At 33.1% G+C, this 19,163-nt stretch overlaps 1 protein-coding gene across 2 annotated transcripts in view; it reads left to right on the top strand.

Moving 5' to 3' along the window:
* Window positions 1-19,163, top strand: part of LEF1 (lymphoid enhancer binding factor 1) — a 175,525-nt gene that overhangs the window by 13,370 nt on the left and 142,992 nt on the right. For both annotated transcript variants that reach the window (XM_053703528.1, XM_053703527.1), the window contains exons 2-3: window positions 1,497-1,554; window positions 3,241-3,377. In XM_053703528.1, the coding sequence (XP_053559503.1) occupies window positions 1,497-1,554; window positions 3,241-3,377 (195 nt within the window). The remainder of the gene's footprint in view (window positions 1-1,496; window positions 1,555-3,240; window positions 3,378-19,163) is intronic.

Here is a 19,163-nt window from a genome sequence, read left to right as displayed (position 1 = left end):
ACCAGAAAGCTAAATAGATTGCTGCCAGTAGCACTAGTTACATACCGATCTTTTATTACAGCGCTTGAACACGCCCCCTCAATCTCTATTGGACTGACCATCATGTTGCCTTAACAACGAGAAAAACAAAGGCGTGCTCAGATGCCAACGAAGTAGATATACTAATACATGGATAATGGAGGTTCAAATGCACGCCCCCTGTGGGCGTACCTCATTCTCTATTGGACCTTAAGTTGCTATTGGACTGACAGCTTAAATCTCTGCTATAGCTTTTTGTAGCCTTCCCCTAAACCATAATGTTGAAAAATCTTTGTTTTAAAGGAGAGTCAAAGAGAACAACAACTTGAAATTGGCCACCTTAAATACCTTTTCTCATGATTGGTTGCACCTGTCTATGATATTCAAGGCTTAATGGGCTCACCAAACCAATAATGTGTTCCAATTAATCAGTGCTAGGTAGTTACAGGTATTCAAATCAACAAAATGACAAGGGTGCCCAAATTTATGCACCTGTCTAATTTCATTTGGATGCCTATTGCACATTTTCTGTTAATCCAATAAACCTCATTTCACTACTGAAATATTACTGTGTCCTTCAGTTATTTAATAGATCAAAATGAAATTGCTGATCCAAACACCCAATTATTTATAAATGAAAATCATGGAAATTGTCAGGGGTGCCTAAACTTTTGCATACGACTGTATATATATAATCTATTACATTTTTTGTAGTTTGTAAATTGTATGTCCTGTAATACACAAACATGCATATCCTTTTTAAACTTAAAGGGGCAGTAAACACTGTAATTTCAACCTTTTTTCTACTTTCTTCTAATACATCAACATATCAGTAGAATAACATTGTTTGATGCAATTATTTGTCAGTGGTCAAACTCCACTCACCACTTTCCTTATTTGGAGGAGCCAATCTTGACATCAGTTTGGAGTTGACGGGGCTTGTCACTGTCATTATGTTAAGAAAGTCTCAGTTGTTTGGCCTCAGCAGAAAAGAATAGATATTAAACTACAAAGTAGGGAGAGATGTGTGACAGGATTTAGGCCTGTGAAGTTTTCCATGTGCTCTTTCGGTTTCCAAGCCAAAAAAAGCAATTTTTAGATCTAAATTACAGGGGGGCAAAAAAAATAAAAGTATATTGCGAAATAGATTTACTATGCAAAATGACGTATTTTATACATGGCACTGCTACATTTTCAATCCAAATACAAGGCATGTGTGGAATAAAACACTGTTGGTTAAGTCTGGAGTCACTTTTAACAGGAATTGAAAATTTACAGAAAAACAGACCAAAATAAACAATGAAATTACATTGCTTTTTTATACTTATATATTACAATCTCAAGGTGTGTAATAATCCTTTAAAAAAAAATCTGTATTATTTCAAATAGCAGATTTACATATAGGAAGAACATACAGTACCGTGGCCTGTTGTGGAGACCTGAGACATTAATTAGTATTTTATTTTTCTGTTTTCTAGGTTTCGAGGCGAAGACCAGGTTCATATCATGAAAAATCTAGAGAGCATCCAGATGAAGGTGGGTTAAGTTTGCATCATTAATTGCCCCAATATCTGTAATATAGTGTACAGGAGTTTATTTTGTAATAATTGGAGGAACAGTTTTGTTCTTAAATGGACATTACTTTTAAACTTAATTCCACCATAAACACTGGGCATTTCAAATTTGCCTTTTAATTTTTTGAATGTCTTTAAAATAGATTTATGTGTCCTGTTCTATAATAAATAAATAAATAAACCTACGTAACTAATTATATAATAAGTTTATTTTTACACTGGTCAAACAGATATTTATTGAAATGTGAAATATACAGGCTAAAAGAAAAACAGTCAAATGATTGACTATCCAACATACTGATTACAGTCCACTTAGAAAAAGCAGATATAACATGAGTTTTTATAATATATATATATATATAATCTCTCTCACACACACAAAGAATAGCTATTAATTTAGCTGGCCAAAAAAAAAAAATCTAAACAGATCATGCCAATTATATTCAGACTGCAAGTGTGTGTATATGACTGTATAAAGGCCGATTGGCTGATGTACATATGGCTATATGATTGCCAATCAGTGCTGACTCATAAATAACTACACGGGAGTGAGCACAATGTTTTCTGTATGGCACACATGAACTAGAACCGTCTAGCTGTGAAAAACTAAGAAAACGCCCCGCGATAACAGGCAACCTTCAAGGGTTTAGAAATTAGCATATGAGTTTCCAAGGTTTAGCTTTCAACAAAGAATACCAAGTGAACAAAGCAAATTTAATGATAAAAGTACATTGGAAACTTGTTTAAAATTGCATGATTTATCTGAATACTGAAAGTTTTATTTTGACTAGACTGTCCCTTTAACTTCATTGTTTGTTGAAAAAGCATACCTAGGTAGGCTCAGGAGCAGCAATTTACTACTGGGGGCAAGCTGCTGATTTGTGGTCTCTTGCTATTGGCTCAGCTAGGTCCTGGTAATAAACACATATTTATATGCTAGCAATGCTGTAAAACATTAGAGTGGTTACATTTTCCACTTTTTTGTCCTTTTAACTAACTGGGGAGATCCTGTAACAACTGTAAGAGTAGTTAAAGGGACACAAAATCCACATTTTTTTTCTTTAATGATTCAGACAGAGGATGCAATTTTAAACAACTTTCTCATTTAATCCTATTATCATTTTTTCTTCGTTCTCTTGCTATCTTTATTTGAAAAAGCAGGAATGTTAAGCTTAGGAGCCGGTCCATTTTTGGTTCAGAACCTGGGTAGCATCTGCTTATTGGTGGCTAAATGTAGCCATTTACACTGTTGCTTAAAATTGCATGTTCTATCTGAATCCCAAATTTTTTTGTGGGGTTTTTTTTAAGCTTTTTTTTCCCTTTATCTGATTCTTCAAAGACTAAATTTATGAAAAGTCTAATGTAAAGACCATCATGCCGTAGGAGCAAGTATTCTATATTCAGCTTAATAAACAATCACTGTATTATAAAGGTCTATTGTATTGTATTAAGTGAAACTTTTCTTAGTGGTGAAGATTTACTGCAGCTCCAGAATTACAAGTCCTAATCAAACAATGTAGCACTATGAGTGGTTGCAGGGCCTGGGGAGTGCTGCAGGCAAATTCAGCAGTAAAATATTTAAGTAAAAGCCTTTTTTCACATTACATATGTCCTTTATTTCTTATTTCTTATTCTCCCTTTTAAATAGCTGGAAAACATCCGGATGGTGGTCTATACAGCAAAGGACCCTCTTATACAGGATACCCAAGTTATATCATGATGCCAAATATGAATAATGACCCATACATGCCAAACGGATCTTTGTCTCCACCCATCCCAAGAACAGTAAGTGCACTGTTTTTAATTCAAGTTTGTTTTTTTGGAAGCTTGGGCCAGGTCACATTTTTGAGTAACATTTATGAGCCTTCTAACTCCGTTTGGCAGCAGAGAGCATAAAATGGGTTATTTTCTGTGTTAACTATACAGTTATTGTCTGCTCAGGTTTCTTAAGAATGGAAAAGCCTTCATGAATTTCTCAGTGCACCTCATAAATGCAAGTCTTATGGTCATCAGGGTTTAAAACAAAAACATCTTAAAGGGACATTGTACTCACATTTTCTATACTGCTTATAAAAGAACAGCATTTTATACATGTAAACATTTTTTTATTTTTGCTTTTATAAACAAATATTAACGCTGTTTGAAACTAAATATAGTAGTAATGAATATCTCCCTCATCTTTACTGGTGATACACCCCCTCTGCAAGTAAGAAAACTGGTTTATTTGAGGCAGGGAAATTAAATAATAATAAAAAAGAAATAATAATCGATTTTTGAAATGCCATCTTTTAGGGAATACAAAAATGTGACTACATTGTCCCTTTAAATAATCCTATAGTACCAGGGCCGTAGCTAGACCTCGCTGGGCCCCAGCAGCAAAATAGTATAAAAAATGAGTTGCTTCTCTTTGAATGTGAGTCATTGTCCCCCTTTGGTTAGTCTCTACTAGAGGATATGTGCAGCTTTCCTGTACCAATATGGATGTAGGTTTTTCTGTACATCAATACTGTGGCTGCCATCTAGGAAATCCCACCACCATATTACTTCATGCACTTGTGAGCCTGGTTTGCAGGGGAGCACACAGAAGAAGATATGATGCAGGTGGAGTGATCCCACTACTGATTGCAGGGGCCCCTAGAGGTGTAGGCCCAGTCTCAAATGAGACCTCTGAGATCCATGTGTAGTACCATGTACTGCTGATTCAGTAATATTTGGATTTCTTTCATACTTTAGATATTTAGTGCTGTATTATAATATTTGTATATAATAAATCTATCATTTAAGGCAATCTTTTTTTTTACTGGAAAGGTGTTTAGATGCTTAGTAAAATTATTTAAATCTTAATTATAATAGTTTTGTAACCTTATAAGTACTCAATTTTGGTTATTTAAAGGGACAGTGACCTCGACAAATGCCTATCATGTATGTAAAAACAAAAAAAGTACTGTTTAAACTTTTAGGAGGTAATTTGATTTTTAATCTTTGTGCACAGTTCATCTCTTTAGACTGATTGCTTACTGGCTGATGAGGTCATATATCTATCTATCTATCTATCTATCTATCTATCTATCTATCTATCAAAGCTAATATTGTAACCAAAAGAGTAGTAGCATGTGTACCCCCATACTAAATACCCCTCCCCTAACACAGGTCTACTCTTGTTTGCTAAACAATACAATTCAGTTTACATTCTAGCCTCCACTAATCCACTTTTTCCATCTCCACAGTGAGATTGAACCAACTCCCTGGGCATGCAGGAATAGGATTTATCATAATGTGCTGCTGTTTGAGGATTTACTGGTTGCAGCCCTTTGAAGTGAAGCTGATTGACTATCACTATTCCAGCTAATACACTAACAGATTATTTCCAAGTGTAAACCCACCTGGACAGGGATTACACTCTTTTCAGTTTACAGCCCTCTCTGATTTTGTCTGTACTTCCCTAGCATTGTAGCTGTTATGTGTTGCACAAGTCATTGGCTGCTGTGTACATGACACAATTAGATTAGCTTTATTTTTTTCTCAGATATTAAAGGGACATTGTACACCATTTTGTTACTTCTAAAACCATGCATTTTAAAAGCCAGTATCAGTGTTAAACATAAAAGTACTTTCTGTTTGTGTTAAATTCAATTTAAACATTATAATAAATATAGCATATATATTATATACAAAACTATATAGAGGTCATAATTCCCAATATTTATTTTATGGCACCAGTTTCCAAAGTAGAGATGAGTGAGGTTTAGGGAAGAACTGCATACATTCAAATAGCAGTATACAAGAGAAAGAGACCTATTTATAGCCTTTAAAATGAGGTGCCTGAACAGTGAGACCAAAATCACTGGCATTAACATCTATAGTTGTGTGAGGTGTCCAATACATGACATCTCACACATCAAATCAGTAGCCACATGGAATAAAAACAAAATTACAAGAGGAACATTTATGAAAAACATTCCAGCAAAACAGTTTATGTAAATGTAAAATATTTGTATGTCTGATTTGCCAAGACAAAGTAGCCTCACTAGATAGAACAAAAGGCGTCACTAGGGGGCTCGACACGGGAGTTCCTCTCCTTTCTAGGGGAGTGGTCTAGATTTTTCAGACGCTTGCCACTGTCTTCTCTTGCTATTTAAAAGCTGAAAAAGTTATCTTGTTTTTATTTTCTCTTATGTCTCTTCAAACGGTACACACCTTGAGCATTTAATATAAACGGTTTAGTTTTGCATAGGGAAACAACTTGGAATATACTTTCATTGATTGATGAAGCGTATGTGCAAAATGCATCAGGATGTTTTGGTGAGAATACTTTGTAAAACACAAGTGTTTAAAATATTGATTACAACTAAAATGTTCCAGTGACTGATTTGAATAAGTGTGCATCCAGTGTGTACTTTCATTATTTATTTTGTTCCCTTTTCATGTAATTTGTCTCTGAAAATTGGGGCTTTTCTAATTTTCAAAACTGAAAAAGCTCACTACAGACTTCTTAAGGCTTTCCCTCATTGGCAGGGGCGGTTCTACACAGGGGCCAGTGCCCCTGTGACTGCTGGATATATATATCTCATTTGTTTCCGTTTTTTAATGTGCCCCCCTGATTAAACACTGGCCCCACCTTGGCCCCCCCAGTAAAATTTGTCTAGAACCGCCACTGCTCATTGGCTTTAACAAATAACAACAGAAAAACTTAGCGCTACATACAAACATAATGACTCTGGCAAGCCTTGTCAGCTTCGGACTCAAGCCCAAATTCTCCAAATAAGGCAAATTGTGGGTGGCGTTTGGCTACTGAAAAAGCAATTGCTACAAATACGTTTGTTTTAAAAAATGTTTAGACTTAGCTCGTATGTTACAGAAATGTTTTGTGTTTACTGTCCCTTTAATCTATTTTTTCAGTAGCATTTTAAAGGAGTTTTATGAGGGGCGGGAAGACATTTTTTTTATTTTATTTTTAACTTTTATTTGTACAGCCGTAACATACATTTCACGTCTCATATAAAATCAACAGCAAATACTACATAAAGGTGCTATTGGTCAAACAGTATTCCTGTAGGAGGTAGCAAGCACCTAGTCTGCTTCCTCTGTAGTATAAACATTCTGTGATTTTGTGACAAGATTTTTTTCACTTCATGTACATTTCACAAACAGGTTTTATTTAATCTAGGCCAGAAAAGTAGTTCTAGCATAAGCAAACATAACATACAGGTGTGTTAAAAAGATCGCTAAACACAAAACAATCATATCAGTGACATGTGGTGGTGATGTTATTAACATTAACGTTCCACTTCCAAACCAGTGACAGCGATTATTTTAACACTTTGATAAATTTCAGTACCAGCCAGTTGTTTGCCGTGCTACAAAAGTGCAGTGACACCTATGTGGCATATGTGAATACAAAGGTTCTCAGACATTCTTTTGTATTCTTTAAATGTTGTAGTTGTCCTGTTCAAAACCAGGAGATCCTTGCCTCAAGAACTTGAAATAGAGGATTGCAATTTGTTCTGTTCTAATAGAATATGTTAATGCAAAATGACATCCTTTAATTTGTTACAGCATATCATTCTTGCATTACTGACTCTGTGTTAATCCCCTGCAAAGGGGTAAAAAAAACATAGATAAAGTCCTGCTCCTGAGGTGAAAACCTTGAAGCTCTAAAGCAGAATACAGCCAGTGATTGGCTGGTCATGCAACTGATGCTCACTAGCTGTTTCCTTCATAAGAGCTAAAATAAATTCATAGTGGGCTATGGACAGTAATGATTAAACTACTTCCTCCAATGGATTAGAATGCCCCTTTAAATAGACAGTAAAACTAAATAGTATTTTTACATTAGTGTATAGTATCTGCATATTTAAAGTTATTGTTCAGCCTGATTGTGGCTCCGGAAACCACCACTGTCGACCCCCCCCGATAGCCTGTCTGCCAGCTAAGCTGTTTTTTTTAAGCACTTCACAAGGCTGTTTGACCAGTCACAGCCACATTGCAGGCCCACTTCACTATAAAGTAGCTCAAAGCATTGGTTGCATAGAAGAAAAGGGTTGTATATGCATAGCTCAACAATTCACTTCTATGCAGATGGTGCATTCATCCAGCATAAAACCATGCTCCTTTATGTTAAAGTGTGTCTGCAATGTGCCTGTGATTGACCTAACAACTGAAATCAGTGAGAAAAATAACTTTTAAAAAAGCTGATTGCCCCATAAAGCTCTTTTAATGTGCACATACTGCACAATAATGTAAACATGTGATTTAAGTTTACTGTCCCTTTAATATAAGATGATACATTCCATAGAAGACTAACTACATGTTTAAATGGACATATTATTTCAGTACATATAAACTCAATTATAATGGTAGAAATGAATACCAAGTCTGTGTAATAATGCTCTGATTTCACATAAATAGGGGAATCTGTTTTTAATAAAGCGACATGTTAGCATTCTTTGTCTTTTTTTTTTTTTCTTCTTTCCCCTGTTGGGGTCCACATAGATTTAATATAAAGCATTCTCGCTTTGTGCCACATTAGGCCTTGTGTGCAAAAGGCTGGCTTGTGTTGAAACATACTTAATTCAGTATGTTTTCCCCCAGAAGAATTAAAAAGCAGTTGTGGGTTTGCAGGCAAGTCTGTCAGCTCCATTTTAAAGGGACACTGTACACTAGATTTTTCTTTGCATAAATGTTTTGTAGATTATCCATTTATATAGCCCATCTGGGTGTATTTTTGTAACAATGTATAGTTTTTGCTTATTTTTAAATAACATTGTGCTGATTTTCAGAATCATAACCAATCCCCAAAGTTATAGATGTATACTGATGTCTACAGACTCCAGCTTGTGTAATGGGTCTTTTTATATGCAGTGGAGGGGGAGTGTCTGCTTTTCTTTATTTCTCAGCCCATTTCATTGGGTTTCCCAGCCTAACCCCATCAACAGTGCTAAATTGTGAGCTACTAAATACGTTTTTAAAAGGTTTTATACTGGATTTTTATATCAGTATATGTGCATATTCTTCTTTATAATAGTGTCTATTTCATACATATGAAAATCAATATATACTGTCCATTTAATATATAAATGGCTTGATCTGTATTACTGTTATAATGGGATATAAAAGTGCAAAAAAAGAAAATAGTCTAATATGTTAGAGCATTTTATTATAGCACTATTGCTTGCATATGTTTAACCTGTGCAAATGAAATCCATATATTAAATTCATAAATAAAGTCAGCTGAAGAGCATCTTTGCATTACTGAGACCCAGCTGAGCACATCTGGTGAGCCAATGACAAGAGGCATATGTGTATATCCACCAATCACTAACTAGCTCCCAGTAGTGAATTTCTGCTGCTGAGGATATGTAAATATGTCCTTCAACAAAGTATACCAAAATAATAAAGTAAATTTGATAACAGAAGTGAATTTAAAAGTGTCTTAAAATTATCGGAATCATGAAAAGTTTAATTTTTACTTTCTTATTTCTTTAAACAAAAAAGAGTTGTGCAACACATTTAAAGGGACATAAAACAAGTTGGGATAGAGACAAAATATAATATTATGTACTTTAATTACTTAACGTGCAAATTTATACTGCAGTACCTCACCATTAACCTTTTCATTTAAGTTTTGGAATTGTACAGCTGTAACTCCCCCCACACAGTTCCTTCTACGGCTGCATATATTTTTACCATTGCTTTGGTAGAATGCAGACTTTAACAGTCATTATCTGCTGGAGCATGCCTAGAAGCAAATAAGCAGCTGTGAACTCAGTTGAAATACAATGCCTGTGTTTCTGATGCTAAACACTGATAAGGGGGAGTGGATCAGACTTCTCCAGACAGCATGGCTATGTTACTAATTTTGCTTATTTTTGAAAATTATTTTAAAATACTTGCCAGCAATTTGTAAAAAAATGTTATGCAAACCATTTTTACTTAATTAGCCCTTTTAGGATATGTACAGATCTCAACATGTTTTATGGCACTTTAAGGAGGAAATATATTTCTATAGGGTTGATATAGAATAGCATATCAGCCAAGTCTAAATGTTTTTAAAACAAATTAACTTATAAAGACACATGGTCGTCATCCACACAAGGAGTTAAGTGTGGATGCAACTATACCGTTTTTATAACCTGGTGATCACTTACAGGCAAAAGTAGCTGTCTCAAATGACAAAATAAAGGTAAATGATCTATTTGTAGATACACTCCAGCAAGTAAATAGGCCATCGGTAATAAAATGGAAAAAAAATTACATTACACTGTCCCTTTTAATGAATTTTCAGTTGACATTAACATTAAATAGGTTTTCTGGTCTGATTTCCATCTATTTACTTTTTTAGCAATAGTAACAAATAGTATTTAGCTAATGCAGTAAGATAAATATATCAATGATCCTATCAGATCTGAATTCCTAATCTCACTTGAACAACCAGACTGCAAAACTATTTAGGTTTAATTTTGAAGTTAAAGGGACAGTACACTCTAAAATTGTTTTTCCATAAATGTATTTTAAATGACTTGTTATACCAACTGCAGAGTATAAAATATTTAGGAAATTGCATTTTCAGGTTTATGTGTGTATCTGAAGTAGCTGGTTTTGTGCTTTGAACCACAGCCTATTACAATGGGTTGAGCTTCAGGTAATATCAGATCTCATAACATTATGTTATCACTTTTATGTACGCCAGTATCAAAACTTTCAGTATAGGTTGGGAAACCACAAGCTAAATCAGCTATTTCAAATGCTGAAATAGGAGTAAAGGAGCCACTTGCAACCAATTTAATACACTCTAGCAGGTAAAAAGGATCATTGGGAATAATTTAAAGAGGAGAAAGTTTTTGGGTGAACTGTCCCTTTAATATCACTTGGTATCACATTTACTTTTATCTTATTACACATAGCATTTAAAGGGATACTCAAGTCAAAATTAAGAAATGGCATGGAATTTTTAACAACTTTCCAATTTGCTTTCATTAACAAAATACGAACAGTCTTTTTTATAGTTATACTTTTTGAGTCACCAGCACCTACTGAGCATGTGCAAGAATGGACAGAATATACATTTATGCATTTGTGATTGGCTGGTGGCTGTCACGTGATACAGGATGAGTGGAAATAGACATAACTTTGAAATTTGTCAGAAAAAAATCTACTACTCATTTTAAGTTCAAACTAAGTGCTATTACATTGTCTTTTTAGCATGCATGTGTTGATTATGCAAATCTACTGTATTTACTGGTCCTTTAACCATTGACTGGTATTGTCTACTTCTGAAAATGTATTATGTTTTTCCACAATAATATATGTAAATTAACAACATTTGTAAAAAAATAAGATAGAAAGAAATGAGACCCCAAATAACTGCAACGTTATAGTTCAGAATTATTAAGCATAAACAGATGTAGATGCTCTCACAGATACCTAGATTGTACCATACGTATCAGAATAAGTTTCACTTTTTCCCAAACATATTCAAGTATTGTTTTACTATAAAGAGAAGAAAAAAATGCACAGTGTATTAACTAAATGAAAAAAGTAGCTAATTGTATTTAGTCTAGTCACAAATAAAACATATTGTATATCTGCTTTTTTATGCTCTACATGTTTCAGAGTTAGAAATAACTTCCAAATGAATACTTTGTGTGTATCAAATACACAAAAAGATGTAAACAATAATACAAAAATATGTAAGCAAATACACACAAATATGTTAAAAATATACAAAAATGTGTAATCAAATACACACAAATATGTAAAGAAAATACAAAAACAATATGTAAGCAAAAAGATAAAAATATGTAAACAAATACACAACAATATTTATACAAATACACAAGAAATATATCTGCAAAAACACAAAAATATGTAAGCAAATACAAACAAATATGTAAAAAAATACACAAACATTTATTTAGGCAAATACACAAAAAATATGTTAATAAATGCACAAAAATATGTAAGCAAATACACACAAATATGTAAAAAAAAAATACACAAAAATATGTAAACAAATAAACACAAATATGTAAAGAAAAATACAAAAACAATATGTAGGCAAATAGACAAAAAGATGTAAACAAATACACAAAAATATTTATACAAATACACAAGAAATATATATGCAAAAATCTGTAAGCAAATACAAACAAATATGTAAAAAAATACACAAACATTTTTTAGGCAAATACACAAAAAATATGTAAACAAATACACAAAAATATGTAAGCAAATACACACAAATATATATATATATATATATATATATATATATATATATATATATATATATATATATATATATATATATATAAATACACAAATATGTAAACAAATACACAAAAATATGTAAGCAAATACACACAAATATGAAAAAATACATACAAAAATGTAAACAAATACACACAAATATGAAAAAATACATACAAAAATGTAAACAAATACACACAAATATGTAAAAAAAAAATACACAAAAATATGACAAAAAAATACACAAAAAATATTTAGGCAAATACACAGAAATATGTAAGCAAATACACAAGAAATATGTAGAATACTTTTTTGATCTCTTAGAAAATGAAATTATTTTAGATGTTTGATAGCCCCAGGTGTAACTACTATGGGTGCAGGTTGTCTCTCTTGTATAGCAGCTCCCATACCATAGGCCGTCATTGTTTCTTTCATTTTAAATGTTTATATATAAGAAGCTAACAATAAATACTTAGATATATATGTGGTATATTGAAACCTTTGTAAATAACTAAGTATGACTATTATTTTATATCCCAACTTAAAGTATCAATAACTACAAAACAGTGTTTTCTTTAAAGAGCAATCACTGATTAGTACATTTGATACAAAATACTGGCCAGTGAAAGATACATTTTCTGACACACTAATTATTTTAAGGAGATTTAATAGTTTTTTTTAAATATGTAAATATATTTAATAGATCTATGCACTTACATATCAATTAAAATCATAGGAGAATTTGTATTTTCATGTATGTATATATATCCTTATATACAGTTACAGTATATATATATATATATATATATATATATTATATATATATATATATATATATATATATATATATTCATATTTCAGATAAACTATGGGATGTTACTTACTCTCATCTGGTGAAGGAGAACACAGCTCTTTTTTAAAGGGACAGTCAAGTCCGAAAGAAACTTTAATGTTTCAATTAGGGCATGTAATTTTAAACAACTTTCCAATTTACTTTTTTCACCAATTTTGCTTTGTTCTCTTGGTATTCTTAGTTGAAAGCTTAAAGGGACACTCAATCAAAATTAAACTTTCATTATTCAGATAGAGCATGCCATTTTAAACAACTTTCCAATTTACTTCCATTAACTAAATGTGCACAGTCTTTTTATATTTAAACTTTTTGAGTCACCAGCTCCTACTGAGCATGTGCAAGAATAAGCGTGTATGCATTTGTGAATGGCTGATGGCGGTCACATGGTACGTGTATGCATTTGTGATTGGCTGATGGCTGTCACATGGTACAGGGGGAGTGGAAAAAGACATAACTTAAAATTGTCAGAAAAAAAATATCTACTCTCATTTGAAGCTCAGACTAAGTGCTATTGCATTGTCTTGTTATCTTGCATTTGTTGATTATGCAAATCTACTGTGTTGACTGGTCCTTTAACCTAGGAAGGCTCATATGATAATTTCTAAGCCGTTGAAGGCCGCCTCTTATCACATGCTTTTGTGTTTGCTTTTCACTACAGGGGAGAGCTAGTATATGTAAACCATATAGATAACATTGTGATCACGCCTGTGGATTGTGGCAGACACTGCACTAATTGGCTAAATTAAAAGTCAATAGATAATTAATAAAATGTCATGTGATCAGGGGGCTGTCAGAAGATGCTTAAATACAAGTTAATCACAGAGGTAAAACATATGTTAATATAACTGTGTTGGTTATGCTAAACTGGGGAATGGGCAATAAAGGGATTATCTATCTTTTAAAACAACACAAATTCTGGTGTTGACTGTCCCTTTGTGAGAGTCAGACAAAGAAAAATTGCATAGTCAACCTTATCCCTGGCTGTACTGGCATTGTGTTAGACATGAGATAACATAAATTGTATTTTTATTTAGATAAAACATAAGCCTGGCTGATCTGACTATAACAAAATGTTACCAACTTATTTATAGTTTTTCTTATTCCACAATAACCTTTAAAATTTGTGTCAAGACCCTTTATTTGCGCAGATGAAGAGACCTATTCAGAGAGACACAGTTCCCCCATGCGTATGTTACATTGAGCCAGAATACTACACTAAAGGGAAAAAGTATTAAACTGAATTCACAGATAACCAAATTTCTGTGAATTCAGTGCATGGAATAAAATAGAAAATAGCTAAATTTGTCTTCCTGAATATACCTCTCCATTCTGTTTGTACTGTATATTATTGCTTATATTAGTTAATCTAATATACAAGGTTACCCAAAAGTAAATATATTAAGAGTATTTTCTCTACTTCTTTTTGTATTAGATATGTAGCACTAATCAAAATATAACATTCAGGGGCATATTTTGGTCTAGGCAAACTAGGCCTATGCCTAGGGAGTTTAAGGGGGCAGCACATTTTGAAGGGGTACTTCTCTGGCATTATGCCTTCTTACTCCTATGCACTGTTTTATTTATTTACAAATCAATGGCCATTGGTGGTCTCCTAGAGGTGTGATACATAATACAAATATTTGCTAAAATTGTTGGGGGGTGGGGGCTCAGGGGGGCAGATTTCTTAGTGCCTAGGGCAGCACAAAACATTTACTGATAACAATGGTGGATGTACTGCAATTATTATATAGCATTTGTTACATATAATTAAAATCCCATCTGTCAAATATTCTAAGTATTTTCTGTGCCCAAATGCAACAGCGATTGTATGTAAACCTTGGCTATTTTTCATTAGAAACCTATGTCTTGCATGAAACCAGTTGTATTTGATAGTAGATTTACTCATTTCTCTTCATCCCTGAAGAAATAGGTTAGCTTTATTCCCAACTGGCTAGGGTTTTGTTTCTGATTTCTTGTTGTTTTTAGTACATTCAAATAATTCTTAGTTTGTATCTGATTTAAATGCTAAAGCTAGAAATATAGCAGACAGCTTTACTATGCAGCACTTAGACTTTGTGGTGTACAAGAGCATTTCTTTCTATTCTTGAATATATCTAGTGCTGTCTTCACATCATTTTCTTTCCATGCCCTTAAAGAGACATTAAAGGGACATGAAATTCAATTTTTTTCTTTCATGATTCAGATAGAGAATACAAATTTAAACAACTTTCTAATTTACTTCTATTATCTAATTTGTTTCATTCTCTTGGTATCATTTCTTGAAGGAGTAGCAATGCACTAATGGTTTCTAACTGAACACATAGTGAGCCAGTCACAATCAATTAATATATGCAGCCACCAATCAACAGCTAGAACCTAGGTTCTCTGCTGCTCCTGGGCTTACCTAGATAAACCTTTCAGCAAAGGATAACAAGAGAAAGAAGCAAATAAAATAATAGTAAATTAGAAAGTTGTTTAAAATTGTAATCTCTGAATCATGAAAGAAACATTTTGGGTTTCATGTCCCTTTAAACCCATTTTTTTCATGATTCACATAGAGCATATAATTTTAAACAACTTCCCATTTCACTTCTGTTTTCAAATTTGCTTCATTCTCTTGGTATCCTTTGTTGAAGGAGCAGCAATGCACTACTGGGAGCTAGCTGAATGCATTTGTCAAGCTAATGGCAAGAAGCTAACTCCCAGTAGTGCATTGTTGCTCTTGATTCTACCTAGGTGTTCTTTTCAACAAAGGATATCAATAGAACGAAACAAGTTAGATAAAGAATTGATATTTTTAATAAGTGAAGCTTTACTAAGCACAGAAATTACTACAGCTATTCAAAACATAATTGATTCAGACCATGCAATTATCTCATTGTCTGTTCAGGTGGGGAATAGATGGAAGAGCCAGTGTGGAAAATTCTTTTTTCCCTCATTTTTATTCACAAACGTTAATTTTAGAAACTGGCTGATACAGAAATGGAGTGAGTATGGTTATATATAATGGAGAATATCGCTCCAAGGAAGAAGTATATTGGGAGGTGGCAAAAGCATACCTTAGAGCAGTGCTTGACGAATATGTTCAAAAATTAGGAGCCAGTAAGAATATTTAGGAGCCAGGCATATTTTTAGGAGCCAGACAGTTGGATATGTATATAGATATATGGAGAATAACCCAAAAAGTTAGGAGCCAGGGGTAAAATTCTAGGAGCCAGTGGCTCCCAGGCTCCTGGGTTTGTCGAGCCCTACCTTAGAGGGTAGATAAAAGCACATATGATAATTAGAAAGAAAAAATTTAGGAAGAGGGATATCCAATTATCCAATGAACTTAAAAATAAATATGTCAGATACATAGAAAACCCAACCAGTGATAACTGGAAGGTCTATCAAAGGGCTAAATTAGAAAGATACACTTTTATAGATCAAAGAATGGCTCAGGAAGAGATTAAAAATAAAGTGACATTTGGGTGATTTTCACCTAAGACGGCCAAAATGCTTGCCAACCTGTCCAAGAGCCGAAAAAAGAATAATTATATTGGAACAATTGTTGTGGAGGGAACTAAATATAATAATCCAAAAGATATTATAACACAATTTCATAAATATTTCCAAAAATTTTTTTCACCTGTAGAAATTGATAAAAAAGCGAAAGAGAGCTTTTGGAGTGAATTTAAAGTACCAAAAATTGCTAGTGATCAACTATCAATTTTGAATAAAGAAATTACTTTAGAAGAAACATTAAAAGCAATCAATGACTTAGCTATGGGAAAAGCGCCTGGACCTGATCAAATACCAGCCGAATTTTCTAAGATATTGCAGAATCAATTGCCCCTACATTAACACATTTATTAAATCTTTATCTTATACAACATAAAGAACCATCCAAATATTTTACAGCATCAAATATCACATTAATACTTAAAAAGGGTAAGGATCCAACTTCAATTGATACCTATAGACCAATATCTTTGCTCAATAGCGACTATAAAATTATGGCTGGTATTTTAGCAGATCAACTAAAAGGTGTAATCGGAGAGAAAATTAATACCGATCAGACGGGCTTTATCCCAGGTAGAACGGCACAAAAGAACATAAGAAAAGCAATGACATTTATTGATCATGTCCTCGCATCACACAGAACGGAGTCAAGGAGACAACAAGACTTTGCCTTGTTAACAGTAGATGTGGAGAAGGCATTTGACTCCGTTCTGTGGGATCATTTATTTACCAAATTTGGGTTTGAAGGTCATTTTATCAATTTATATCCCTACTCTATAAAAACCCGATTTCCTTTCTCAAGATAAATAGCCTCCTTTCCTCTGCAATATTGTTAAATAAAGGCACAAGGCAAGGATGCCCACTTTCCCCACTATTATTTGATATGGCACTGGAACCTTTAGCAATAATTTCAAGAAATAGATTAGAAGGCATGATTACAGGTCAACAAAATACTATTTTATCACTCTATGCGGATGACGTCCTATTTTATATAAGGAACTAAAAAAAAAATATACCAGTTCTCCTGAACATTATTGCAGAGTTTAGTAAATTTTCTGGCTATAAGATCAATTTATCTAAATAGAGATCTTATGGGTGATTAAAAAAAATAGTCTCTCTGTAAATCTATTTAAGCTGGCAGAGAAAAGTATAAAATACTTGGGAATAAACATATCAAAGAATCCAGAAGAATGGTATGATATCAACTTTGAGCCACTATGGAAAAAAATGTTTCACCAATTTAAAGAATTGGAGTAAGTTACCACTTACCTTATCGGCAAAAATGACATTAATAAAAATGTGTTTATTCCCAAAGATTTTATTCTTATTACAGAATATCCAAATATTTCTACGAAAATCCGACATACAAAAATTTAACTCTAAATGCTCTCGGTTTTTATGGATGTCTAAAAAACCTCGGATTTCATTAACAAGGTTAGCAGATCCTAAAGAGATAGGAGAATTTGCCCTCCCCAATATTCAAAACTATAACTTAGCTTGTATGTTTAAAATAGCGTTGGATTGGCTCACGGAAGCAGATTATATCACAAATTATAAACTAGAAGAAGCGTCAATTGCTCCATATTCATTAAAAGCATATTTTCATTCTAATCAACATAATATTATTAAAAAATATACCTTAAAGTATACTATCCATAATGCAGTATTGGCATGGAGCAAAATGTGCGCCAAATTAGGGATAAATGGTACATGCCCTAAATATTTGCCCATTAGGGGAAACCCAGATTTTATTAGTGGTTGTACCTCCTCAACATATAGAATGTGGGCTTTCAAGAATCTGAAAAACGTGATACAACTGGTAGATCCTTTAACCATGCATATTAAAACTTTTGATTCACTTGTAAGAGAGTTCGAATTAGATAAGAGCTAATTTTACGCGTATTTACAAACTAGGCACTTTATATACAGTCGGAGTTCAGCACAAGACATCGATTCACAATCTTGGAAAATGGGCATATTGGAGCCCATAATTAATAGATATCGTATGGGTAAACACTCCTTAACAGCTATATATAGGACTTTGGCCTTTAAAGGTGCTGAAGCTAAAGTTGAGAAGTTATTCTATGCATGGAAAGCTGATTTCACAGACATAAGTATGATTTTTTTTTCAAAAAAGCTTCTCCAGAGTTGAGAAATACTCATATGATATAGCAATAAGAGAGGCACACTACAAACTTTTAAACAGAGCATATCTTACACCTAAGGTAATGGCAAAATGGAATAGACAAGGAGTTAATGTATGTATTAGATGCAATTTTCCAAAGGCCGATTTAATACACATTTTTTGGAGTTGCCCCAAGATACAAAGGCTTTGGAGACAGATACAGTTTTGGTTAAATAAATATTTACCAAATATGATGCACTTAGAAGCTGTTCAGATATTCTTTTTATACTCAGAAAAAGAAATACTAAATAAGCTGTTGATTAATACTGTCATTTTATTAACTAAACAGATGATACTTAGATCATGGAAAGATAAGAATGCTCCAAGCATAGCATCATTGATTCATAACATAATGTATCAAATGGTGGTAGACCAGCATGACCCATTGATCTTTCAAGAGAATAAACTAAAATCATTTATGTCAAAATGGGAGAACGTTATTCTCGACCAACATAGAGATATTCAATTACAGTTGATAGACTATTTTCGCTCCTCCCCTCTCTTCCTTCAATTAATACTGTCAGAGAACTATCCATGTTATTGGAGACAACATCTCCATTAAAAGTAATCAAGTATCATCTCTCAGCTAGTGTTTACTCGGATCGGTTGGTCGTTTCCTTTTTTTTTTTTTTTTTTTTTGGTTTGTCGTCGTTTTGTTTTCTTTTAGTTCTGTCTTTTTATCCACCCAGACTAAATTTGACTGATAAGGAATTGGAAGTTGTAACGGATCTGTAAATTAGATATTATATATTTCTTTTGACAATATGTGTGATGAAGCAACACT

This window comes from Bombina bombina, chromosome 2, assembly GCF_027579735.1.
Source record: "Bombina bombina isolate aBomBom1 chromosome 2, aBomBom1.pri, whole genome shotgun sequence".
In the NCBI taxonomy this organism is placed as follows: domain Eukaryota; kingdom Metazoa; phylum Chordata; class Amphibia; order Anura; family Bombinatoridae; genus Bombina; species Bombina bombina.
The sequence above is the reverse complement of the archived record's forward strand: the minus strand, read 5'-3'. Positions and strand labels throughout refer to the sequence as shown.